We start from the raw sequence: 26,502 nt of genomic DNA, 5'->3' as shown, positions 1-26,502 counted from the left end.
GGTTCAATTGAACACTTCTAGTTTCAGGATTAATTGAGAAAACTGATAGATTAATGAATAGATAAAGAATAGAAGATACACAAAACCATAATATATCTCATTTTAAATCCTCCAGTTGTGTCCAGGTAAACCCCTTGTGCGGTCTAATGAACACCCAGCTACATATGTTCTAAGCACAAAGGAACAGTGCTAAGGAGCTGGAACAGATTTAAACAGCACATACTCAATGAGCACTTCCTTCTCCCCACAGTGAAAAATGTAGACAACTGTAAAGACCGGCTATCAAATAATATGTCTACTCAGTGTGGAGAATTGGATTTTTTGATAGCAGGCAGCATTTTGCATGCAGAGACTGAGCCTATTAAGAGCCATTAAAGTGCTCTTTTTGTACTGTGGAAAGGCGCTCGTGTATGGGAGTGCTGTGAGCTGCGATGAAAGCTGTGCAGCGCAGGCAGGTATCATCTGCGGTAATAATAGACTGACTAAGAATAAGAAGGAATGGCATTAGCTTGCATCGGCAAATGGCATCACTTTTGGGATTGACAAGAATGGGCTTCATCTCATTTTAGCTGGTAATTGAGCAAGATTATTTAAACCTGCTTCAAATGCAAAAATATTTTTTTCCTGAAATCAAATTAATTACACTGTTTTCTAGTGAGGCTTTAAATCCCCTTATTCGTTCTTGTAAGGACACACAGAAGGAAGTGATTTTATTTATTTTTAGGATTTCAGCTGTTGAATGCAGTGTTGGCTTCAAGGTTTTTCTTTGTTGTGGTCTTTGCATCATAGACAGTTCCAACAGGAATGTTTGCTCAGTGTTATTGATGATTAATCCTCCCTGGATCTTCCCTTTAGTAGATTAATAGATTAATGTTTTCCTCTGTGGTGTGAATGTGATTGCTATCAACGCGAGGTTTAGCTGTTGAATAATAATATAATTTCACGTGTAGGATTAGTACAGTAATGGCTGTCTGTTAATGTTCTCAGTCATCCAGGTCATGGTACGTCCAAAAAGCAACTTCACTGAGTTATTTGAAGATGTTTCAAGTAGCTTCTTCGGTGCTTAAAGACTGGTGGGGAGTTGGGATTTAAATAGCAACATCTGCGAGGATCTGGTTGCTAACAGACCCCAGTGATGGGTAACACCAACCGATGTTCCTATAAAGCCCCAACTCCCCACCAGAACTGCATAAGCTACTTGAATGAAACATCTTCAAGTACAATAAATGTGGGCTTGTGATTGATCTCTGAGGAACCCCATCTCAATAAATTGCCATGTTTAGTGACAAAAATGTCTCAAATGGAGATGTCGTGACTTCTGTCTCAAGTTCCTGCAGGAGTGTAAAATTACCTAGATGACACACAGTCAAAAAGAAATTAGCTTCATAATCTAAAAGTTTACTTTCTCCCCAGGAGCAATCTGTCACTCCATATTCATCGCGAATGAACCAACCATCAGCTTGCTTGAGCATTTCTCTCTGTAGCATCCCAAAGTTTTATCCAGTGTTTTTACATTTCTTTTCTTGTGTTTTCCTGGTTGGTATGCATTTCTGTACACGTTCGCATATCTGGATTTGGAGCAGGTTCCTCCTAACATTTGTCCTTTCACTCTTCGCTGTACTATTTTAGTTACAGAGGTGGAACAACAGGTGCAAAGCAGCATGTCTTGGGTGTGCAGACAGCGTGGGAGGCCTCCATATGGGACGGCTATTTTGAGTTTGTTAAGTGCCGCAGCACAAAGTGCAACAGAGACGTGAAGGTAAACATGGAGTAGACATTGTGGTGTTTAAGAAATACTCTCATTCACTCACACTGTTGGTATCATTGCTCTGAAACAGCTGACAGGAAGACACATCTGGAGCAAGTTTCTACAGTTTTTAATTTGTACATTTAATGAGGTTGTTAATTCATAATTGTGCTGCATTGGATGCTGCAAATGGTTACATAAAATGTTGTAACTTCAGTAAGCCAGGAATCTGATACTGTCCTTCCTCATAATGTATAGTTTAGCTTACGCTGAAGCTGTGCTGCCACAGAAAAATCTGTTGTAACTCTTCTATCATATTTGTGTATCTTCGATGGCTTCCTCTACTCCTCTATGTGATACATCTTAAGTCTGGAGTTTCTGAAAACTAGTGGGTCATTAGAGAACCGTCCAGGTTAATCCGAACAACATCCTGGAGAAGAACTGAAGAAGCCACTTGGATTAGTGGAGGAACATCTTCAAGAAAACTCAACAATGAAGCTGCCTTTGTTTCAGCTTGTCTTGTAACCACAGCCTGGATGATCGAGAACATTCACAGACATGATGCCAGAAGTTGTTAGGATAATCGCTTGCATAAAAACAATCATTTGCATTCACAGTCTGATTCTCATGATTTATGATTTGAGCCATCCCCCCCCCCCCCCCCCCCCCCCCCCCTCAGTGAGGCCGTACTCTCTCTCCGTCTATGGGGAAGCATTCTGGAGATTTGTGATCTAATAAACACTTTGACTCGAGCATAGAGGATTCTGAAGACACGCGATAGATATAAATAAAAAACACAACAAACCTGAGGCAGACTTGTCGTTAGGATTGACCTGCAGCCTGCCCGCTCTCATAACAAGCCTCCTACTACTAATATATTTATTTTTATTGATACCGAAGCTCTGTTCATTAACAGACAGTTTATAAGAGGAGGTCATAAAACTTAACACGAACACATTGGGTCTCCTGACACCAGCGTGAATTACCGTCTATTAATGCGTCACCAGGGAACAACTGTGCGACGCACTCAACTCCTGTGTGGCCAATTCATGTCACCGTGACAAATAGGTTATGAATACTAATGAATATGTTTGTCGTAATCATCTTTTCTTCTTTATGATCATAGTTCATTTAGGCAGGTTGTTTACAGCTCTGATGACTGAATGTTTCTGTCTTTAAAGTTCTGCAGAGACGAAGAGACAACAATGAAATGTTTGCTTCCAAGAAAAATACCAGAGAAATGGAATTATCAGAAATACTGATTATTGTGTGTTTATAGAACAAGGCTGGTCTGTTCTGCAGTTTTCTTAGTGGAGATGGAAGATGAGTACTGTCTGAATACCCCGACTATCAGTCAGTTAAACTGAAATAACCAGTAATCAGTTCATAGTTGGTCATTGAGCCTCAGCTGACTAACTGATTAACAGACTAATTGGTTTTAGACAGATATGTTCAACATGACTTAGTGTGACTTATCCAAAAAAGGTTACAAAAAGGCAACTGGCAACAACAGGTAAGTACCCAATCGTTGATGGTAATTAGCTGCACCGGTTTGTGGTTGTTACCATAACAAGCAAGTTCCAGTAGGAGTTCCTATTTAAACCTCAGACTTCCCACCAGTCCCCTAGAACTGAAGAAGCTACTCGGAGGAGTGGTGAAACGTCTTCTCAAAAAACTCTACAAGTCCAGTTGCCTTTTTTGAACCTTTGTTTGGATATACCATGACCTGGATGACTGAGAACCTTCACAGACATGAGAGTGACTTGTATTGGATAAGGTGGAGAGGGTTGCAGTCTCCTTACTTAAGGCACATTTTGAGACAACTTCCTGGGATACAAGATGTTTTTTTTTTTAAATTGAAAGTGGAATTTTTTGCGGTCGACAGAAGCTTTTCACCAACGCAGAGTGTGCATTTTACCGTTATGTTGTTCTTGTCCTTTTCGCTGGCGAATTGAAAATAATGTGCGTACTTCCACGATTCAAAAGCTGTCCTCTCTGCCATCTTGCCGGCGGTTCGAAAACACTCACACACTCACACACACACATACAGGTAACGTAGGTCAGTGGGGCACAGACGCATCATTACAGCGCTGCGCCTCCACTGACACAAAGCAGGCTGTAGTCGGAATTTTTCTTTCCTTAGCCGGAGAAATTCTTAAAGTAACGGATTACTTTTTTTAAAAAATAACGAAGTTACTGATTACTTAACGCACGAAACTAACATGTTACATTACACGTTACACGAAAAAAGTAATTGGAGTACTCTAACGTATTACTTTGTAACGCGTTACCCACAACACTGCATATTACATATTCAAATGACTTAAAATCACCACTGTGCTTGCTTGAGATGTTTAAGTGTCATATCTTAGCTGACCCACCCACTGCAGTCACGTGAGGGCACTTCAGCTATATGTCCTTCCATGCTCGGCCGTCCTCTGCAGCAGTGCAAGGAAACACTAAAAATTAGTGACACAGTTGAGTGATAATGCTGAAATGCTTTTTCACCCATGCATACCACTCTCAGATATCTGGAGTCCCAGCTTTCACGCTAACCACTACGGGTAGGAATCGAAAACCGGACCTGCAACCAGTTTTACAATTAATTGGTTATCATTTCCTCTGAATGATGCACCACACACAACATCACGCTCTGAATCAAGGTGAGGAACAGGCAATCCAACAGGGTGAAGATGATGCCGTTTGACATCAGTGTAAGGCTGTGGTGTCGTTATCCCTTAAAATGCCTGGAATATGGCGGCCCACTTATTACAAATCGGAACTAGTTTTACACGTCTCAGTTAACCCAAGAGATCTTTTGCGGTGAGAGTCAAACTTATCATTGTGTCTGAGTCTGACTTGTTCACGTCAGTGCTGCCACCACATTGTCACATTTTCAGGTGTGAAAGGTTTTTGAGCCTAATCCGACCCCTTATTGGGAGAGACTGCATAAGCATGTACTTTTCAAAAATGTATTGAGTGAGTTGTATAAAATCCATCACAGAGCAACAATGGGGTATAAATATATGGAACATGAAGCAATAGAGAGGGTTTTTTTTCCTGAATGGTAAAATGTCTGTGACCAAGCAGGAGACTTAACCTTGACCTGTCAGCTGACCCTCCTGCATGACGGCTTTAGAATCTCCTCACATGATAAAGCCGATGTAGTGCATCAATGTCTTCACTTTCATCCTTTGTCTGTCCCCAGAGGAAAAAAATAGGGGCTCTCTTTGTTAGCGCGGAAGGCCACTTATGACGGAGCAGTGCACACTGGGATTGAGTAGAGGACGACGCAGACAGGGGCAACATTCTTCACAGCGTCACCGAGGCTGACTGACTGACTGACTGACTAGCTACTTGGTGGTTTGGTTGTGTATGTGTGTGGAGGGGAGTCAGAGGACAGCAGTGTGCTTTGTAATCCCGTGTCACCCTCCCTATTCTCCCCCTCACCCTCCCTTCTGGCTGACTCGGTCACTCGTCCTCAGACTGTGGGCCAAATTACCAGCCGCAATTGGCCCGTAATGGCATAAAGATTGAGGTCTGGATGGGGCATCAATCACAAGGATGTGGCTCAGCTGACCCTGAGTCCTCAACAAGAGGTGGTGAGAGACGAGGGTGGGACGCAGAGGGGCGTGAGAGAGCGGTGAATGAGGCAACAGAACGATCCTGTGAAGGGAGATGGGACGGAGAAAAGATTTCTGCGCATTTGAAGAAGTTTGTTTTACAACAGAATTGAAGAGTAACGAGAGTAAACATTACAGTTGGGTAATGCAGTTACTTGAGCTGGCTGGAAGGGTTGGTGGGAAAGTTCTTTCAAAGATACAAACAGGAGTCTCTCTGTGTGGATGTGACTCACACACAGTCACAGTCATTCTAGTCATTTAATCGAGGACTTGTTCCAGGATAAATGTTGCACTTATGTCTCAAACTTAATCCATGAACTTGTCAAATTCTTATATATCATTAATTCATTCTTAGCTGAATGTCATCTCTGTGAACATAGAGGACTTGAACAAATACAGTAGCATTTGAAATAATATTTTTTTTTATGTATTAGTTATTTCATTTATTTCTCTTATGTTTTGAAGCCAAAGCTTTATTTTGTTGCATATGTAAATGAGAGGAGAGGTTTTTTGAGACGTGAATGTCTCGCTGCTTATTGACTTCAGATAATGATGGACGTCACCCATAAGTTAACAGTTAAGAGCAGTTTTGAAGCTCAGTGTTGTGTCTCCGGCCGTCGACCCCACCTTACCCGCCCCTTATCCAAAAAAGGGCACAGAGGTGGAGCATGAGTGGAGCCGAGGCTGGTGACATTTAAGGATCATTTATAGTACTGCAGGACATTGACGCCGTAACCTACGTATGTAGCCTAGGCCGGGGCGAGCCATTTACATTGTGCGCTCATGAGTCTGGCTCACTCTGGAAAAAACGCCGCTCAAATGCTAGTCGGTGTTGTGTCATTTTTGCCAGTCGGGTTAATTTTTGTTTCTACTTCCTGCTTCACTTTCAACAATGGAGACTGAAACTTTTGCTGAAATTTTGCAGAAATCGAGTCATACAAATGTCTGTTTCTCTGAACCTCCTCAGTTAACCAGTCCTTGATGTGTTCCATCTTTATTGATCTAAAACAATCAATTAGAAAACTGCGTAGATGGAGAAGAAGCCGGAAATACTAAAGTGGAAACACGCTACTACCAAGCGGACCAATCACAGCTCTTGCGGTCTGTGTGTTGCAGTGACGTGTAGTTACATTTCTGGGGTCTAGGGTCTGCGTAAGGCCTGCATAGCGTCTGGGCTGTCACTGTAGCTACAGTGTCAAATTGACGCATAAGCCTGTACCGCCTTTTAGCCATCAACTTGTGAGGACACCCACCTATCACTCACTCCTCTGATTACGCATAACTTCAACCTTCATACAGGTGTGTAACATAAAAAAATCATTTAGCAGTCATGAAGGGAGAAATTAGCTAAAGAGATTTTAATTATTATACCAGGCTGTAAACATGTTTATTTCTGCTGTAAAGTTGGATATTTTGACTTTAAATCTAGAAAGTTAAGTTTGGAAAGAGATTGTGAGGTTAAACTAAAAAAAAAAAAAAAAAAGACTGCTGGATTCGTATGTAAATTCTCATGTAAATAGAAGCTATGGGGAACTGAGCTGGTGTTTTTGCACACAATCAGAGACATGTCAGGCTCTTTGTATCAATTTTCTAATGAGAGACCCAACACATGTTAAGAGTTTACCAAGACATTCCCTTGTGATGTAGCTTCAGACCAACATTAGAATGCCAATAATCTGACCAGACAGGCTCCCTTTTTTTCTTCTTACCCACTTTGTATGTTGTGTTCGTTTCATGAGCTTAGGTATTGAGCTTTTACTCTGAAAAAACAAAGATCTCCCTTTGATCCTCAGAACTGGTTTAAAACCATCTAAGATCAGGATAAAAGGGAAAGTGCACCACTTCCTGCCGCCTCTGACGCGCAGGTATCGAGCAGATAGGAGATGCCAGCAGTCCACTTAATGCTAAATACTGCAGTCTTTTCTCTTCAGGAAAAAAAAAAAAATACAGTGAGCTGAGAGCGTAAAAAGGAGCACTTATCTCCTCCCGGTCACTAATGGTGGTGACAGCAGCAGCGCTGACCCCATGTAATGTGCACAGACCTTTCAAGCTCCAAACTAGATGTTTAAAGAAAGGAGTGAAAAAGAAAAAGCAGACTAACAGCATGTGGAGAAAAAAAAGATTTCATTCATGACAAGTTGATACCATGACAATTCATGATAAATATGCAAAATGTGACCAATCCAATCAAGTCTTAGTTTGCGGCATCAGACTGCCAACACTAACACGTCAGGTATCTGAAGGTAAAAGACGGCACATGCAAATGATTACTGACGTGAAAGCATTGTTTACCCTGCTTTTTATTTACCTGCACGTCACTGACTGTGAAGGATTTAAAAAATGCATCCAGACAGCAGAGAACAGCAGCCGCTCGATCGGCCAGTCTGCTTCACACTTGTCAGGTGTCTTGCTGGAGATGTAAGCGAGTGTACTGTTGACTTGTTTGAATTAGCGGCCGTCGTATTTCGGCTGAGAGTTGTTTTCTGTTTTGCTTTCACCGCAGTCAGACGGAACAGGAAGGCAACTGCATGGGGCCTCAGGCTGGTTGCAGGGCCTCCCTAGGGCTGAAGATCTCTACTCAACAGTAATGTATGAATGGCTCAGCTGCCAGGATTGCAACTGCATTATGCAGGAACATCTTAGTAGGAAAGGGCTCCTCCCAGCTAGGCGTTGGATGTATTCTTGTCATATAGGAGGCCTAGGCATAAATTCAGTAGAAATGTGTTCCCTCACACCAGGTTCGCCTCCAGTGAATGTGGGCTGTTGCTCTATTTATCTCTTCCATTTTCCCATGCTGTCAAAATCAGTCCATCCGCAATTTGCACGTTACTACATTCATCCAGCTAAATATTTGCCCACCTTCTCCCTGCCAATCATTCCCTCGCCCCTGTGCTTTACAGCCACTGTCATTGTGTCACTCCATCCAGAGGTTGCCGTGGCGCCCTGCTCCTCCCCATCTTCCCCTCTCCACTTCATCTTCTTCTCCTCCGCCACCGCCAACAGCATCTAGACTCCATCCTGTCCCTATCTACCTTCACTGTCTGAGATTCAGATCAGTGACTCCATCTCTTGGAGTCTAACTGTCAGACTATTACCTCCATATCTCCTCGCTTGGTGCCTGAAGCTTTTACAGTAGCTCATTGTTATTTCAGACTGTGTACAAATTCAGAGCCGCCCGGTGTGAAGTTGTTTCGGACTGGTCTGTGCCTTGGGCTTCTGCAGTAGTGGTCAAGCCCTGCCACCGCCTCGTGTTACTGTGTCATGGTTGATTTCTGAGCAAGCCCAAGGTTCACTGCTCAGCGACCTGTCACGGCAGCCGTATTGCTCAGGGTGGACGGTGTCGAGTTATCTGGATGAGCGGTTCTGGAGAAAGCTGCAGGCCCAGATTGGCCCGATTAGGACGGACGCTGCAGTGGTGTCTATGATCTGTATGTGGCACCACATTTGTTAACAACGCCCCGCTGCGGTGCTCACTTCGCATGATGAACAAGTGTCAGGATGCAGGATCCGCTGTAAGAAATGGCTGTTCTGTTTTACTGAGAGGAAGGCTTTCTCTTGTCTTTTGCGTATATGTATTTCCTTGTTTCTAGGTAGTAGTAGTAGTAGTAGTAGTAGTAGTAGGCACACCTGTACAACACCACTCCTCTCAAACTGATCAGGTCAGTCTGTTCTGATTGGAGTGGTTACATAAGGCGTTGTGACATGCTCAAAGTTATTTCTCATTCTCTCTTGCTCCATTCAGGATTCAGATCAAGTCACTGTGTGACTCTATCAGCAGCGCTGGATGGCAGAGTCCATCATGTCGGCTGAGCTCATCATCTGACCCTAGTGACGTCCTGAGAACACCAATCAATGCAGTTCCACAACATCAGAGGTAAGAGGGCACTCACATCAGATCCTGTTGATTAATGAAGACGCATCAAAATGTTTTTTTTATTTATTTTTTTAATTGTACAGATTTTATGTTCGTACGGACAAAAACAGTGTGGTGAGCTGCCCTTTGTTAATCCAAGTCTCAGCAACAATCTGGTGCAAAATCACATGACGACAAAATACCTGAATGAAAACAGTCAGGCTCAATATGTTGACAATACAAGTGCATCAAGACATAACTTTACTGTGCATGTGCAGACGATAAAAGTGAGTTTGTAACATTAAAAGGAAGGTTTAACACAATTGGTAAGGACAGAACGGACACAAAACTTGCATAAAATGTGTAATATTTAAATATGAACGAAGACAGTACACGCAGAAAAGGGAATACTGCACAGACTTGTTCTATAAAATCAATTATTTAGACTCGGTTAAAAAAAAAAATCTGTAGTGCATTTGTAAAACCTGCTAAATTATCGTTTAACTGTGATTTGCATAATTAATAAATATTACATACTGAGATATGTTACATTAAAGTTAGTCACAAATAAACAGGCATGAAATGTTCTGGAGGTCTTGAGAAAAGATGGATACTGCAGCTTCACATTAAAAACCAAAACATAACAGACTGGATGAGTACCGTCAGTAGTATGTGTTTGATGATACCGACCTTGATGTTACAGCCCAGAATAAACGATGATTAGTTGCATAATATAATCCCACAGAGGGTCCTAATGTACCGGTAAAGCATTTCACTTGTAGTGCATATACAGATGTGTATAAGGCCCACGGCTATAGATAATGGAGCCTTCCCATCACAGAGCACCTGAGCAGATATCAAAAGTCAATAGAACTTCAAATGTCAACAAAGGAATAGCAAATCACATTAAAGACAACGGTTACATCCAATGATCTTCATAGCAAAATGCAGTTCTTCTTCAACATCACAACAACAGTAGACTAAAAATTCCCAGATGAAACTTTTTTCCCACAAGCAAATCCTTGAAACAGGCCAGCTCCCACTACACGTTCATGGATCTAGTTACGGCCATGTTTGCTGTTTTCCCCCCAGCCCCAGGAGCGATCCTGAGTCTGTGTGGATTCTTAAATCAGGAGGACTTCATTTCAGCTCAGCACTATTCACTGTAGCTCAAAGCCGTTTAGTTTGGTTTACTGGTGAAAAACTGTTTTTGTTTTTTTTTGCTGTCAATATGGCAGACTCCATGACAGACTGACAGACAAGTAGATTGCTGGAGACACACGGCCACATGGCATGAATACAGAAACACATTCTTGTTGTCAATCTGCATTTAGTTTCCATTTCTTTTTCTTGGCTCAACAGGACGAACACATGAAGAAGTCTTCTGTCTGATCCAAGGAAGAAAGGGACCATTTTACCTCATTTGGCTGCCTGCAAGGACAGTAGTTACATCCCCATTCCCATCCATATCTGTCCTCCTTCCGAGCCACTTTAAGATCAAGGATCATCCAAACCCAATTTTCGCAGGCTTTGCCTTTTGTTTACTATGTTCCACTGAGTCCAAAGTCAATAAGAATATCTCCAGTGAAATACTCATGGGGCTTCAATGGATGTGTTGTCACCTCGTTGACAGCACGTAGTTCATACACAGGTCCCTTGATGGTGCACGGTGTGTTTGCGGTGCTTCAGACCGAGGCCTCTTTCTTTGAAGTCCATCACTCGCTGTTGTGATGTGTCTACCAGAGCACTCGCTATGGCAATACCTAGAATCCCAGAGAAACAGAATTAACAGAGAAGTGGACAGTAACATGCTGTTTAGAGGGAAGTGATACAGGTGCCAATGCAGTGAGTTGATATGGGTTAACTGAGGTTGACCAACCAGTCAGGAGTCCAACCAGGCACTCAAAGGCATTTTAGTAATTTTCTAAAATACAGGTTCACTTTCACAGGTTATCTCTGACAGAAATCAAAAGTAACTTTCAGTCAATTCTGAGAATAAGTACAGGCTCTGTCAAGACAGCAGATTATAAGAAATTATTATTTCAGTATCCTTAATAAGAATAATTTCAATGGTTATGGAAAAAAACGTCACTAAACCAGCAACAACACGCAAAAAGTATATAATGAACTGATATATGTGACACAGAAAACATTTAATTTCAGGTAAATTGTGGAGTTCTGCAAGGTTCTGCTTTGGTGCCCCTTGATTTTCTATGCACTGTACATGCTCAGACAAGACAAAACTAAATAAAAGATATAGATTTTGACATAAATGAAAGATGCTCAACCTACAATCTAATAATTGTGTTCTGTATTTGTGAAATACTAAACAATAGTGGAGCTACAACAACTTTAAGAGTTGTCTTCACTGACAACGAAGAGAAAACTTCGCTTAGCCAGTTATGAGATGCAAAAAAGCTAGTTATCAGGTATGTCTGTTACAAAAAAGACCTTACTGCATTTTGCAAAATAGGAAAAAAAATAATAATAATTGCAAGTAAATGTAGGGTTCTGATTTGGTGCCCCTTTGATTTTCTATACATTCTCAGTCAAGAAATAAATATAAGATACAGATTTTGAAAAAACTGAATGATGCTCAATCTACAATCTAATAATTATTTGCTGTATTTGTGAAAAATTAAACTTTCTTGAAGGTTCAATTATGGTGTTCAGCAAGGCTCTATCATGGGCCCACTGTACTCTTTTAGTTTGTCATGACTCGTTTGTTATTATAGTTGAACCTGCTGTGAATCTAATAAGACTCTCTTTATAATGGTCTAGGTTATATAAAGTAATTGTTTTTTTATATAACAGACCTAGTTATAAGTCTGAAAAGCCACTTTTAAATGATAGCTCAATCATGTTTTTATTGATTTGAGAACATCAAAGAAACATTTTATCTGTCGAGATTCTCATTTATTCCTTGTGTGCTTTAAAACGATATGTATCTACTGCAACACAAAAACACAATATTGAACTATTACTGAGGGCCATGTAAGGGAATGTAGAATAAGTAAAGGCAAGTGAAAACCATTTTGGTGCACATCGGTGTGAAAATCTGGAATATGTGTGTGGCAGGTGGAGATGCATCATCGTACCAGAAAAGGTTTTATTACTATCTCTCCGGCCAGTATTGTCTGGCTAACGCTGAGGTCACTCAAGTGCATCTCCTGCCATCCTGTCTGTTTCTCTTTCCTTTTCCAGTCTGTCTCCCTCTCACCATCCAGCAGCATGTCACACCTCTCTCAAAGTTTGACTCACTTTCCACAGCAGGGCTTAGAGAGAAGGCAGGCATCAGATGCCTCGGAGCATTGTGTTACCTTGGCAGTTGGACTGTTGTTAATGTGGATTTAGTGTCATGGCAACTCTTGCAAGTTGCAGCTAGTCCTGTATTTCCCTCCTGACAACGCATGGTCATTACGACGAGAGCTCAATCTGCCGGTATGCAGCAGCCAAATAAACAAAACAGGCCAACAGTGGAGGGAATCTGCTGCGCTCTTGGTATGATTTGGATGCAGGGTGTTTTCAGCATTTCACACTCAAGTGATTCTTGGGATTTTTTATTTTCAGTGGGTGGAAAGGGGAAAGCCGATTACACAGTCACTCAGCGTGTGCCTGTGTGTGTACGTGACTCTGCAGGTTTGAGCTAGTAAGTTGTGCATGCACCTGTGCACACACATATTTTTGCAAAGTTCTGAGATAGCGAGCCATACAGTCCGTCTGTTCATCCAAAATGATGGAGGGAAGGTGACCGGCCAGCAGCACCTGGTCTCTTGGATTACGCTTCAGTATGGCTCTTTGTTTCTCACTGGCAGTGGATTTCTAGGTGTGTTTGTTTTGGCTGCCATTCATGTTAGATTTGGCTTTTTGAGGCTCTATAGTAATGTGTGGTCCCCAAATGTCAGTAGTGGTTGTTGTAGATTCTTTGTATATTTGAGGATTAAGGCCATCTCTTAACTGTTGGCGCCTCTTCTTCGTTCAGTCATTGCAGTCCCATTAGCTCATTTTAAGACAGACATTTTGACCTGAATAAACAGAACTGTAAGTTAGCTATAACAAATGTCTGAATTAATTCATTCATAAACAGGGGTGTTGTTGGGGGACGGAGCGTTTTTTAAGGAAGAATTTCACCAAAGATTTACAACAAGACAAGCCACAGCTTTCAAAACCATGACGGTTTAAATGCGACTAAATGAGATGATGGATCATTTCCATAGCATCATGATTTCATTGTTTCTGTCATTTTTTGCAGCGCAGATCCATGCTGCCTTCATGGGAAGGGACATCACAGTTTCATCTACAGTAGATCACCACCGGAAAATTGATGCTCTCTTCCCTTATCTCCTGTGAAGGGAATTAAGAGCTTCTTCATATGTAACATTACGATCCGTTGAGGATCCATCTGTAACAAAGCCTTGGTGCAGCGGTTACCTATTTCTAGGAGGGATATCTGTCTGACTTCCTGTAAAATCAGCTTATTGTCGAGTAGTAATTTGTGGGTTTATAAATAACTTACAGAAACATTATGTACATTTGGCCAGGCTGTGCTAGTCTACCTACTACTTCTCTTTCTCTGTGGGTACTTTCTCTTCTATTGAATGCTAACAATGGTGCTGAGTTGCTGCCTGTTTTTATACAGGCTATACATATCTGCAGCGCACAGTATGTAGCACATGAGCTGTCTGTTCTCAGCATATGCATTTAGGACAAGAATGTAGATTTCATGGTTGCAAAGCATTACTTTCTACTCTTCTTTTATTAAAGACATCATCAGTGACTAGTTGGTGTTGACTTGACTTTCATAATGTAACAAACGACATCGTGCGGGCCCCTTAAAGACACATGTCAACAGGTGACATTTTTACTAAATGTTTGGTGTAGCACATGATGGCTTCAGGCGCACTGAAACAAACCTCTCTGAGACTAGATTGAAGAAAGAAAAAAAATAATGAAAATCCCTGAATACCTTGATAATGGATAGACAGACGTAGGCCGCAAAAAAGGTTGAGAACAATTTTCTTACAAACTACAGGTAGAAAGTCCTTCAGCCAAAGAATAAAAAGAGAGAATTGGCAAAAAATAAACAAATTAGAAGAAATAGGAAGATGAAAGACTTGACTGCCTTCAGGGGCAATGTAAACTCACAACAAATGCAACAGGAAAGTCACCAGTTATTTCAAATCCAACTATTAATCTGACTGAAATGGACATGAAGTCATTTTCATGCAAACACACCCATCAGCAAATCCTCAAACACCTGACCTCATACTGAACACCACCTCCAATGAAAGAGTGAACAAAGACGGGAAAAGTTCAAGTAAATAAAGATGATTAAGTTTCTTCGGTGACATCTGAATATTCTTCCATCGAAACAGCTTTCACCTTTGACAAATCACCGTCATAATTGTGTTGATTTTTCCAGGTGAACACACGCGTCTCCATTTGCAAAATTAAATTGGTCAAAAGTAATCAAATTATGCTCCAGGTGAGTGCGAGTGCTCATTTGCTGCCGTGGCGACCGGGCACCTTAATGTGATTGTTTTGTCAGGTGAGTTGACGCATCATTAACCCCGCGCACGCACCAACCCTCCCCACCTCCTCACAGACTAATGGGGTCATTAGCGAGAGACTAAATTCCCCGGGAACACATATCGGCACAGGTCTGATGTGGAAAACTGGGACTGCAGCTGGAAAACATCTGTGACAGGAGGAGCCTGCACGCTAACCTGGTGACAAACCTCGCGAGCCAGGCCTTCCAGAAAACATGAAAGGCCGGCTTCTGAGCTCGTCCTCAATGAAGGCACAAGGGACAGCAGCCCGCTCAGGAACCAGTGTATGAGTAAACAGAAAAAGAGCACAGCAGCTTCTGCTCCATGGAGCCAAAGAAAATCAAACACGTTCATATTCAAATATTCATGGATCTGTGAGGCACTGATTTTACTGGTTTAAAAGAGTCGCAAACATGACACACAGCTACGCCCGCTTTGATGTACGCATGTAAGATTCAGGTTTGATCCTGAGTAACTAGGATGCCTTTCATTAATAGGACATTACAGTATTTGGTGGAGATGCTCTTTACGCTTGTTTAAAAATGGAGCATTGGAAATGTCTCCCAACTATTTGAAATTGATATTTAAATACACTGCCTGGCCAAAAAAAAATAAAAAGGCACCACCTGGATTCAGCTGGCAACAAGTTATTTAACCCCAACTGATGCAATGAGTAGCTTCTCATTTCTTAAACAACCATGTCGAAAGACACATCCTGTGGTCGTGGAAAAGATGTTAGTCTGTTTGAGAAGAGTCAAATCATTGGCATGCATCAAGCAGAGAAAACATCTAAAGAGATTACAGAAACTACTAAAATTGGTTAAGAACTGTCCAACACATTATTAAAAACTGGGAGGATTGTCAGGGTTTTCGGGGTGAGGTAGGACCCAAACATTGGACACCAGGCGATGAGGCAGGAGAAGGCAAAAAACTAATTTACTTAAACCAAAAGTAACTGCAAGGTGCTGCAAAAAGGCAGGGAAATCCAAAAAAAAAACACATGGCAGGGAAACAGTATGACAAGACTGAGGAGAAAAGGAAAGGCAGGGCTATATATACAAGGGCAGAGGAGACACAGGTGAAAACAATCAGGGCGGGGCAGACAATTACACAGGTGGAAACTCACAGGACAGGAAGAAGGCAAGACAGGAAACAAGGAAAAACTTAACAAAATAAAACAGGAAACTCAAAAACATGAAACATGAACGAAACTCAAAACATGAACACAGGAAATCATAACACAGAACCATGACAAGGATAGTGGGGAAGAAATGTGGTCGGAAAAAAATCCTGATTGATTTTGACTGGTGATCACTTAAACTTTTAAATCACTTAAATTGTAGAAAAACAACAGTAGACCTCAGGGCTATGTTTAATAGTGAAAGAAAGAGCATTTCCATATATATAATGTGAAGAGAACTCAAGGGATTGGGACTGAACAGCTGTGCAGCCTTAAGAAAACCACTAACCACTTCAATTTGCTAGGGAGCATAAAGATTGGACTCTGGAGCAATGGAAGAAGGTCATGTGGTCTGATGAGTCCAGATTTACCCTGTTCCAGAGTGATGGGGGCATCAGGGTAAGAAGAGAGGCAGATGAAGTGATGTACCCATCATGCCTAGTGTCTACTGTACAAGCCTATGGGGGCAGTGCTATGATCTGGGGTTGCTGCAGTTGCTCAGGTCTAGGTTCAGCAACATTATGTGTCCAAAGAATGAGGTCAGCTGACTACCTGAATATACTGAATGACCAGGTTATTCCATCCACGGGCATATTCCAAGATGACAATGTTAGGATTCATGGGGCTCAAAGTGTGAAAGAGTGGTTCAGGGAGCATGAGACATCATTTTCACACATGGACTGGCCACCACAGAGTCCAGACTTTAACCCCATTGAGAATCTTTGGGATGTGCTGGAGAAGGCTTTGTGCAGTGGTCAGACTCTCCCATCATCAATATAAGATCTTGGTGAAAAATGAATGCAACACTGGATGGAAATAAATCTGGTGACATTGCAGAAGCTTATAGAAACAATACCACAGAGAATGCGTGCTGTAATCAAAGCTAAAGGCGGTCTGACGAAATATTAGTGTGTGTGAATTTTTTTTTGGCCAGGCAGTGTATCTTTGAAATATATCCAGGACAACAAAATATGCAGAATAACCGTATGTCTGCAAATGTTGAAAAAAAAAAAAGAAGGTAAGATTTATGTGTCATCATCATCATTGTACATCATTATCATTGTGCTCCTCTGGATCCTGACCTTCTCTTGACTGCTCTTTTAAATTCATCAAGTCAGTAAGACCTTGAGTAGTTGCCCTGTCAATCATTTTAATGACAGCCTGCACATTTTAGAGCAAAACAAATAAAGGAAAAACAACAAGGAAGGCAAGGACAAAGAATGGATGTTATCAAACCCTCCACAAAGTGAATACGTAAGCGGCCTCCGTGTAAATGCCACTGAGTATTTGACTAAAAGTCAACAAGCAGACGGATGAAGGAGTGGGGCTGACAGGCGAGTCTATCCCAGCGGGGTGGAGGTTTCAAAGACTGAGAGGATCAAAGTATCGGAGATCCATTCCAGGTCAATGGAGCTGAGCTTCTGAGCTCTGGCCTCTGATTCCTGTCAAGCAGCTATCCAGTCAGGCACCCAGAGGGGGAGAGTGGGACCCAAGGAGGATGGTGACAGGAGGTCAAGTCAGGGAGAGGAAGAAAAGGACGGTGCAGCTACAGCGATGCTTTCAGGCCAGTAGGCACAGTCTGGTCTGAGAGAGGAATGGATTCTACTCATAAAGACGTCATGTTGAGAAATGCCACTAACCAGACAGCTGAATGAGGTTGATATGGATTTAATCTTTGTGTAGAGTCAGGTTCAAGACAGTGTAGCGTGGAAAAATCAAACAACTCAGAGGGATCCTCTGAGTTTTCCATTCTTAGAAAGGAAATTAAAATTTGCCAGACATTCTGTATTTAGATACTGTTCTGCTAACATGTTGCTAGTGCTATGATTGGTACTGTTGGATTCCACCCCAACAGTACACAGATAACAGTCTTCTTCATCAGTTTATGAAGCTGGAGTAGGTATGACAGATGTCTGTATCCACAATATGACTTAGACAAAGCACAATAAACCAAAGAGATTTACTTAATTAATCTGAGTGTTTTATTTGCAGTATTTTCTTCTAGTTGATCTTTTCAAAGTGGCTGGCGTCTTTTTTTGTCCAGTCATAATAAAGTTGTCTCCTGACTGCTCTTAGGAAAAGGGCCAAGCTTACAATGATGCAGCAGAAGACTAAAGCTGCTCTGTCAGGACAAGGAACACGAGGAAGAGAGGGGGCAGAAAGTAAATTCAGCACTATAGGAAGATGTAGACAACTTCTCTCATACCTCGCTCATTCTCATCGGTGAAAGATAAGGATTGAATGAATAAATTAATCCTCAGCCACATTCTATAAAAACTCAATAACAGGAACACTGGATTGTAAGTTGGAAAATGTAGGTCAGAAGCTTAATCTGAATGCCAGGTTATGTTGGTGGTTGTGTTTACATGGACACTAGTATTTTACTAACAATAATGATTCATCGGGCAACTTTCTGTGTGGGTTCTCTCCGGGTACTCCGGCTTCCTCCCACCGTCCAAAGACATGCTCATTAGGTTAACTGGTGATTCTAAATTGGCCATAGGTGTGAATGTGAGTGTGAATGGTTGTCTGTCTCTCTGTGTTAGCCCTGTGATAGACTGGAGACATGTCCAGGGTGAACCACACCTCTTGCCCCATGACAGCTGGGATAGGCTCCCCTGTGACCCTCCAGAGGAAAAGCGGTTACAGAAAATGAATGAGTGAATGAAACCACCTCAATCAGAACAGACTGATCAGAAGGAGTTTTCAATCAGACTGAGACTGACGGAGGGTGCAAACCTTCTAATAACTCCTAATAACGATGTGAACACCTGATCTGCTGGTTTCTCTCTGGTTGGAATAAATCCATTCTTTCTGAGCATGTCTGCTCCACGTGGGGTAAAATCAGGTGACGAGTGTACGGGAGGGACAAAAACATGGAGGAAGCAAAACAACCCTTTGTTCAAACAAGTGTTTGAAAAGATGAATGGAGCTGGAATCAATGTGGACAGCGACTTCTGTTATATTTCTTGCAGATTAGACCCTCCACAGCAGAACCACTCTGTCAAAAAAGTTCTCCAGTGATGGATGTTTTAGCCACGCTTTACTCTGACTGAAGAAATAATGTTCATGTAAACATAGCCACAGTCTCTGGTGCTCAGTTAATCATGCAGTCTAACACACGAACCCAAGCAGGTTCATATTTTTCCTCTAAGCATAAAGAAAGCTGAACAATAGGTAGTTAATGAAGTTATACAGTAGAAAGGGACAAGCCAGATAACGGTAGAGATGATGGTGGATTATGTTTAGAGGAAACCGGGAGTGGATTTATGAAGGTGTGACCACGCGTTCATAAATCCACTCCAACGACTGATCTCATTTGCCTCGCTGCAGCGATATGCAAATCTGGTTTTGTGGGTGTGGAGGCGTCACCACAGACGCTTTTAACACCCACCGCACACATTTAACAAGTCCTTCAATCACTTATCTCAGCCTTGCATCTCCAACTTTCAACCTGTTTTCACTCAAGTCTCTTAAGGAACTCGGATCCGTCTTTCTTATCGAAACCTCAGCGTTTTAATCCCTCCCTTTCTCTCTCAATCTTTTTCTCTCACGTTGCTCTTTCTATTTTTACTCACAAAGACGTTCAACGTCTTACAGTACCTTTATTTTTGTTCCCCGTTTTCCCTCTCTCAGATATTCCCGGGTCTATCTGTGGTGCTGAATAGGCAGATTAGTGCAGGAAAAGGCGGCTGTGAATACTGCAGCGTCTTGGTCTCTATTGACCCAATAACTAAGCTCGGGAGAGAGCCTGAGAAGAAAATGGAGCCCATAGTCTCTCTTTCTCTTTCTCTCTATCCTCAAAAACTTTGCCACACAGAACTAAGTATATGTGCATCCTGGTAAATCCATTAATGCCACTGACTGAGTTCCATTCTACACAAAACAATGAAACAACTGCAGTTTCAGGAGGCAGAACATAGAGCTACGGCAAAACTGAAAGAGGAAGGAGAGTGAGTTGGGCTGTGGATGGAAAAGTGGTGGATGGAGCCAAAAATAAAATCATTTTCCTGTTTTTTTTAACCAGTCTATTCCCCCCTCTATTTCACCCTGTCAGTCTTTTTCTCCTGCTCTGTCCATCATGTCAGGCCAGTGCGACTTTGAATCAGTCAAACAGTCGCCCAGTGGTCAAGCTGTCCCTCTCCTGTGAGAGATGCTCTTAGAGGCAGGCACCATGTGTGAGTTGTCCGCTGCAATTTGGCTGACAACAGCTGTCAGGCAGCCGAGCCGCAGCGGGCCGCATCTGTTTACTCTTACGATTTCTGCTTGACTTATTGGACCAAAAATGAATTCTTTTATCACAGAAGTTGATCTGGCTTAAACAGAGCAATCTCTGCGGTCTTTTTAATCTTGTCCAAGTCAGTGTGTTCCTGTCTGGTCAGATGAAAGTGAAGCAAAAAGCCATATAACAGCTCAGAGGTCTGGCTGTAGCCTCATTACACACTTCCCAGTGGAGAGGCACAGAGAGAGGAAAGCTAATTTAAAAAAAGTCGCAATGTCTGTGTTATTTCCAACACTGCAGAACAATAACAGTATGCGTGTATCGTAAAGTTACTGCCTAACAGTCTAAACTGTTCATTAAGATGTCCATTTGCATCAGAAGATGCATCGGAGCAGACTGCACCGAAGAATGGATCTGTATTGCCAACTCATCACATGCCTTAACTACCTAAATTGGATCCAGAGGATTTACTGCTTGTATCTGGAATCACAACCCAAAGCTCATAAACACAGACACGGGTTGAAACTTAAATTAACTGGGAAATGGAGAGCTCTTCATCCAGGCCTACTCTCTTTAACGTGATATTCCAACACAAACCCTGCACTACTGATGCTTGAACGATCTGCAGGTCGATCACTTTAGAAAAGCAGTGGAAACTGAACCAAATGTAACTACCTACTGCTTCCCTGACAGCCACTTGAAATAATGAGGATGGCAGAGTTACTCAAAGAACCGATAAATGTTTGAGCAAAACTAGTCATCTGTTGTCCACACTGCAGTTCACACCAGATGTACGGCACTGGGCCAGTCCAGATCTAACATTAAGATCCGCATTTGAGAGACCTCATTTGGAGGTGGTCTGGGTCGCATGAGTCTATATTTCTTTAGTAGTGTGAACTGAGTGACATTGTAGACCGCCCATACTCAGCAGGGGCGCTCCTGCCTCATTCATTCAGAATAAAACACACGCCCACTATTCTAAATAGTGAAAAGGAAACAGCACCATAAGTGATGTTTGCTCATTAGTAATAAGAGGGTTTTAAAATAGCCTGTCCTGTTAACTAATAAATAAATAAATAAGTCTAAGTAAGAATTTACAAATCAAAGTATTTCATATGAGTACACCAGTGTGATTCTGTGTTAATTATTGATGTGGTCATGTTGATGTATGAGGAGCCATGTGGTTAAGTATTTCCTCAGTCACCACTGTCTTTATTTAGATTTATTACCAGAGATTATGGTGTGTATGGAAGTTATAAGGAGTTATAACGTGAGTTTTGTTCAGGTCTAACTAACATCAGGGTGGAGATCAATGCATAAAATCTTAACGTGTGAAGCCAAAGTCATGACACACACACACACATAAAACAGCGCTGTTCTTAGTTCTGGAGAAGTGGTAGTGATCCATCAGCTGCTAAAAGATTCTGCTGTGCCCCACATGATGTCTGTTTATTTGCATACAGAGGGTGAAACTGAGATTGGCTCTGGAGACACATGTTAAAGCCAGGTCTGAATACACGTACGTAAAGCTGGTCACTTGTGATCGGATTGCCCAAATCAGATCTTAATGCAAGGTCTGAACGGGTCCTTTACAGTGAAGGCAATCAAGGCTGCTGTCACATCTGGGTTTGGGCTGGTGTGAACACAGCAATCGCACGCCATTCTGGTACAAATGAACCGAGCTGAGCCATTAGATAAGGTGGTCTCAGTTTCACCGCAGTGTGAACACACGTTACCCACGGACTGATACGACTACCTTATAATTATATAACCTAGCAGTTTATCTGATGAGTCTTTGGAATCACCTTCTGAGGTGTGTGGCAGGATAAGCGTGCCTTCTTATTATATATACACAAAAACGGTTCATATACAGAGCTCAGGTACATGTACCACAGAACAATATATATCTATCAATATGTGTCTATCCATGGTGCCGATGTAAAAAAATCGGAAATAAAAAAAATAAATAAAAGTAGCAGGGGCAAGAGCATTTACCAGGTCTGAGAGCTTCTATAGATATGACTGTGTCCTGTTAAAATAGTGACGGCATGGGGAGCTAATCTCAATATGGCCGCACATTGGAGCAGAACAAGAACACGCTTTAATTCCTCAATGCCACATTCTTGGAGTAAGACAGAGCAATGGGAATATGGGTTAATGTAGTCGCAGCTGAGAAACTGTAAATTGTAAGGCTGGGGCTGGAGTCTTTTTCTATCCTTCACTCTCTCTCTCTCCGTCTTCCATGTAAGGGGTCAATTAATGGTAAAACCTCGGGGGAGCAGAGCAAAGGAGGACAAGAAGAAAACAAAGAGCTGAAAGAGAAGGGAATGCGAGCTAAAATAGGCGCACTCATCGTGGATTCCTCTTGAAGTGTCCCCCATAGAGTGTGGGTGGAGCTAGCCTGCAGTGACTTCATGTTCATACGTGCTAACTTCAATGGAGGAGTGCTGTCTGACCCTGTGCGAGAGCCTCTCTAGGGAGCGCGGGGGGAGAGGACTGAGGGAGGCAAGGAGAGAGAGCGTATGATAGGTGGGCAATTTTTTTGAAAGCCCTTTCATGTGCCGCGTGGTTATGCACTTGGGAGTACAACCCTGTTAGTTCTATGACGACTGACGCAACTTAAGCTCACACACAGGCATGACCTTCTGCTCGAGGCTTCAAACACAGAGAACTATCACTGTTATTTCACTAATCTGATGGAAACAATACAGAAAAGTCCTCTAGAGAGCAGCCTGACTAGAACAATCAACCTCTGATCACTCAAATTTCTTGAAAACAAGTCTCCTGCTGGGACAAAGTAAGGTCCAAAACATTGGTAGTGTTTTGTTAGTACTTTGATATACTGACACTGTCATGGATCAGTGTAAATCTACTTATAATGTTTATAACGTGTCAATCCTCCTCTAAGTGCGTCTGATGGGGTTGGACAACAGGTCTAACCCGACCCCCCCAGGCCTGTGCTAACATCTAATCCTCACACTTTAAAGATTATTTATCACCAGCAGGAGCTGGAAGTGGCCACCGCTAGACGCATAAATGGCAGAAAAGGGATGGATGGACTAATGAATGCGTTTTTTGCAATCTAGCTTAAAGTAGACATTTGCCATACCTGCTTTATTTCCTGACAATTTCTCGGACAGTTTGAGCCATTTACCGCTCCTCCATTTGTTCCTAATGCACTTGTGTTACCGTTAGCTTCCCTAGGGTTTCTTTTATTATCGTGATTACCTCTGGGTGTAGAAAAGCTTCCATTTTCCCTGTTAAGCACTTGTTCTGACACACATTTCATGCCTTATTCCTTCCCCTTTATTAGACAACAGTGACTGCTGCTGCCACGTTTTAAAGGCTTCAGCATGAAGCTGACACCTACTCCAGTTACACACAGTCCACTTCATGAAGACCAGAACTACCAACAGACTCCCTGACAGCAGTCTCCCAAAGAGCTGCAGGCAAGAACAAAAATACAAAGTGAGAGAGGCCTCAGAGACTAAATGTAGATGCGTGAGCCAGGAAAGAGTACTAGAGGTCGACTGAGATGGAAGATGAGATGGCGAGAGAGGGAAGATTGACCCGGTGCTGACGCTGCATGATGCCGCAGGCCTCGCTCAGGCCTGTGAGGAAGTGCTGCCGTCTTTTCAGTGATTTCCACAGCCGTTTGGTGGTTGGCTGGAGCGACTGGGGGATATCGCATGTCGTCCGTCTATAGCGCAACATGAGCTCAGGCGGTGGAAAGTCAGGATGTCTCACTGAGAGGAACAATTGATCCAACAGTGAGTGTTGGAGGGAAAGCAGGCAGGCCTGACCACATCAGAGCGACTTTAAGGTGCCATATGTCAAGGCGTTTCTGAAAAATACATCATTCTGCTGCGGAGAACGCGGCAACGCTAGAAGAACGAATGCACTGGTATCGCAATATAAAACGTTGAGATTCAACCACAGTTTATTTGAAGAACATCTGTTTCTTGTCTTGGTCACTTATCTGATTTTTATTTGGTGTGGTGAGTTGAATTTCCTACAAAACCTGATATCAAATAAGCAAACACAAAGCAGTTGACCCAAAAAGATTAAACACCTCACATCACGATAATCAAGTAAAGTCAGAAAACTGGAATTAAGCTATCAGTGTAAAGTCAGAACCACTTCACTTGGAAATAACTTAATTTAAATGCCTAAATGTTCATTTAAATCCCAACAACAACAATACAGTGCTCAAGAATAGCACACGATGTAAGATCTAACATCTACCATCAAATGTGGCTTTACTGACTCACTGACTCTAAACTTTATGACATATTGATTTTCCCCCTGCTGAACACAACATTTTGTGACTGAACACTGAAACACAACACTGCTTTTCTCTTAACTGACTGCTGGCTGTAGAACCCCATGACCACAGACCATGGTTACGTTACAGGCATTAACCTGGCGTTTCTTTCAGGCTGAATTAACAGAGTCTTTGGTCTGCCATGACTGAGGACGTGTAACCTTTCAGCCTTCTACGCCACTGAACTGCCCTGTTCTAACAGCCAGGAAACCTCATCTCAAGACACCTTTGATGATGCCTTAGATGCCATCGTATTTTAGTGTGTTTACTCTGCTTTTGTTGCGAACGCCTCAGCCAGCTCTACATGAAAGCTGACAGGGAAGCTGCCACAAGGCACACGAGAAGCACCGCTCCCTACATCTGGAGTCTTTTTGGACGTCGTTAAGCCGCTGAAAACAGTCCAGCTTATAAAAAAAAAGATCACAAACTGTTTATGTGAACCTAAAATAATGAAGATGTGGGATTTCATGGTTCAGAGACAGCTGACGGTTTACAACAACAGCAACGATCAAATCAGAGTAGAGTAACAACCAGTTAGAGAGTTGGTATTTGTTCAACTTAATCATAAAAAGTCACGGTGGCTGTGCCTGGAGCCTGACAGTTGGATAGAAATACTGTCTGCTGATATTGCAGGTCATTATGCACAACCTGCCTTTTCAAAATGACTGGCACAGATTATGACTATGGCAGCAATTCTGTCCCCTTATAGAGAGCATAATAATGTTAAAAACCCTACTGGACAATGCATGGCAAGAATATAAGGGAGAAACCAACTTCAGTTTAGAAGGTAATTTCACTAAAACCATGCAAAGCACAGCTGAAATAGTTTCAGGCATCAGGATCTTTCACAGTATCAACTGGGGCTGGGTATTGCTACTGATTGTCTGAATAATTCTAGTTATCACAAAGATAATGTTATCATTGGCTCCAGAGATTTGAGGTATTCCCACAATATTTTCCCTCAAGTTGCACATCTTTCATATGTTTTTGATTTTGTGCAGCTCTTTTTAAATCCAAGCAGCTTTCAGGCTTGACAGTGCTCTCAGAGATGTGGCTTCTATCATAGTTTGGACCTCCCTCACACGTGGACTAATCTTGTTGAGCAGTCCCGTGAGATTTGTCCTGCTAGACCGTAGTGAAATTTATAATGAGAGGATGAAGGGAAATGGCACATATTTAAAAAAAAATCGATCGATTAGTATCTTTCAAATCAAGATCAGTTTGAGACGTAAAATCGTTTTTCAACCGTAGTATTGACGATTGACATCACACATTCTTCCATGATATATTGTTTGTGTATTGTATGGCCATCATACCAGACTGTCCAGGTGGAGGTATTCCAGACGGGACTCTTGGCAGGTACAGCAACACAGTGAGAACACCTGCTCTGCTCCCCCAGCATGGCTCCATGGCTATGGGCTTCGGCACTGCCTGCACACACAGACACAACAAGCATCAACACAAGTACACAACAAGTGTCCACTGGAAAGGAAATGGGTATAAAGATTGTCAGAGCAAAAACAGAATAGAATATGTTCAGCATTTAACAGCTGTTTATGGACAACATCGACGCCGACACCAGTGGGAGCAGTTTCATAAATACAGGAAGTCACACAACACTCCTATCTAGTTAACGGAGCAGCTAGCCAGGCTGTCTGAAGGATGTAGCAGACACCCAGAATTCAAGCTGTGCTGCCCAGATCCCTGCTGCCACCTCCCCCAGGAACGAAGCTCCCAGCTGGGGGAAGCAGGCCAACTGGCAGCATGTGGAGCTCCGCCTGCTGTGCAGCTGATATCCAGGTAAATGTACAGATAGACACGTTTAGAGATCTGCTGTAGCACTGTTACTCAGCGGTCCCTGAATCCAGTCACAGGTCTTCTCATCTGGATGAATAATTCTCTGCTCACATTAGCGTCCCAGAATCCCTGAAGTTAGCTCTGTGTGTTTTTAATCTCCTAATACGCAGACAATAAAACACCAACGCAAATGTCTTTAACCTTTGA

The 26,502-nt window shown here is 42.3% G+C and overlaps 1 protein-coding gene across 1 annotated transcript in view; it reads right to left on the bottom strand.

Moving 5' to 3' along the window:
• Positions 1-8,736: 8,736 nt before the first annotated feature.
• Positions 8,737-26,502, bottom strand: part of atrnl1a (attractin-like 1a) — a 270,092-nt gene continuing 252,326 nt past the window's right edge. The window contains exons 29-30 of the mRNA XM_084562309.1: positions 25,815-25,929; positions 8,737-10,986 (exon numbers count right to left, since the gene is read on the bottom strand). Of these exons, the coding sequence (XP_084418435.1) occupies positions 10,865-10,986; positions 25,815-25,929 (237 nt within the window). The 3' untranslated portion in view covers positions 8,737-10,864. The remainder of the gene's footprint in view (positions 10,987-25,814; positions 25,930-26,502) is intronic.

Source organism: Chelon labrosus (genome assembly GCF_963514085.1).
Source record: "Chelon labrosus genome assembly, chromosome: 15".
In the NCBI taxonomy this organism is placed as follows: domain Eukaryota; kingdom Metazoa; phylum Chordata; class Actinopteri; order Mugiliformes; family Mugilidae; genus Chelon; species Chelon labrosus.
This window is presented reverse-complemented; position numbering and strand designations above follow the sequence as displayed.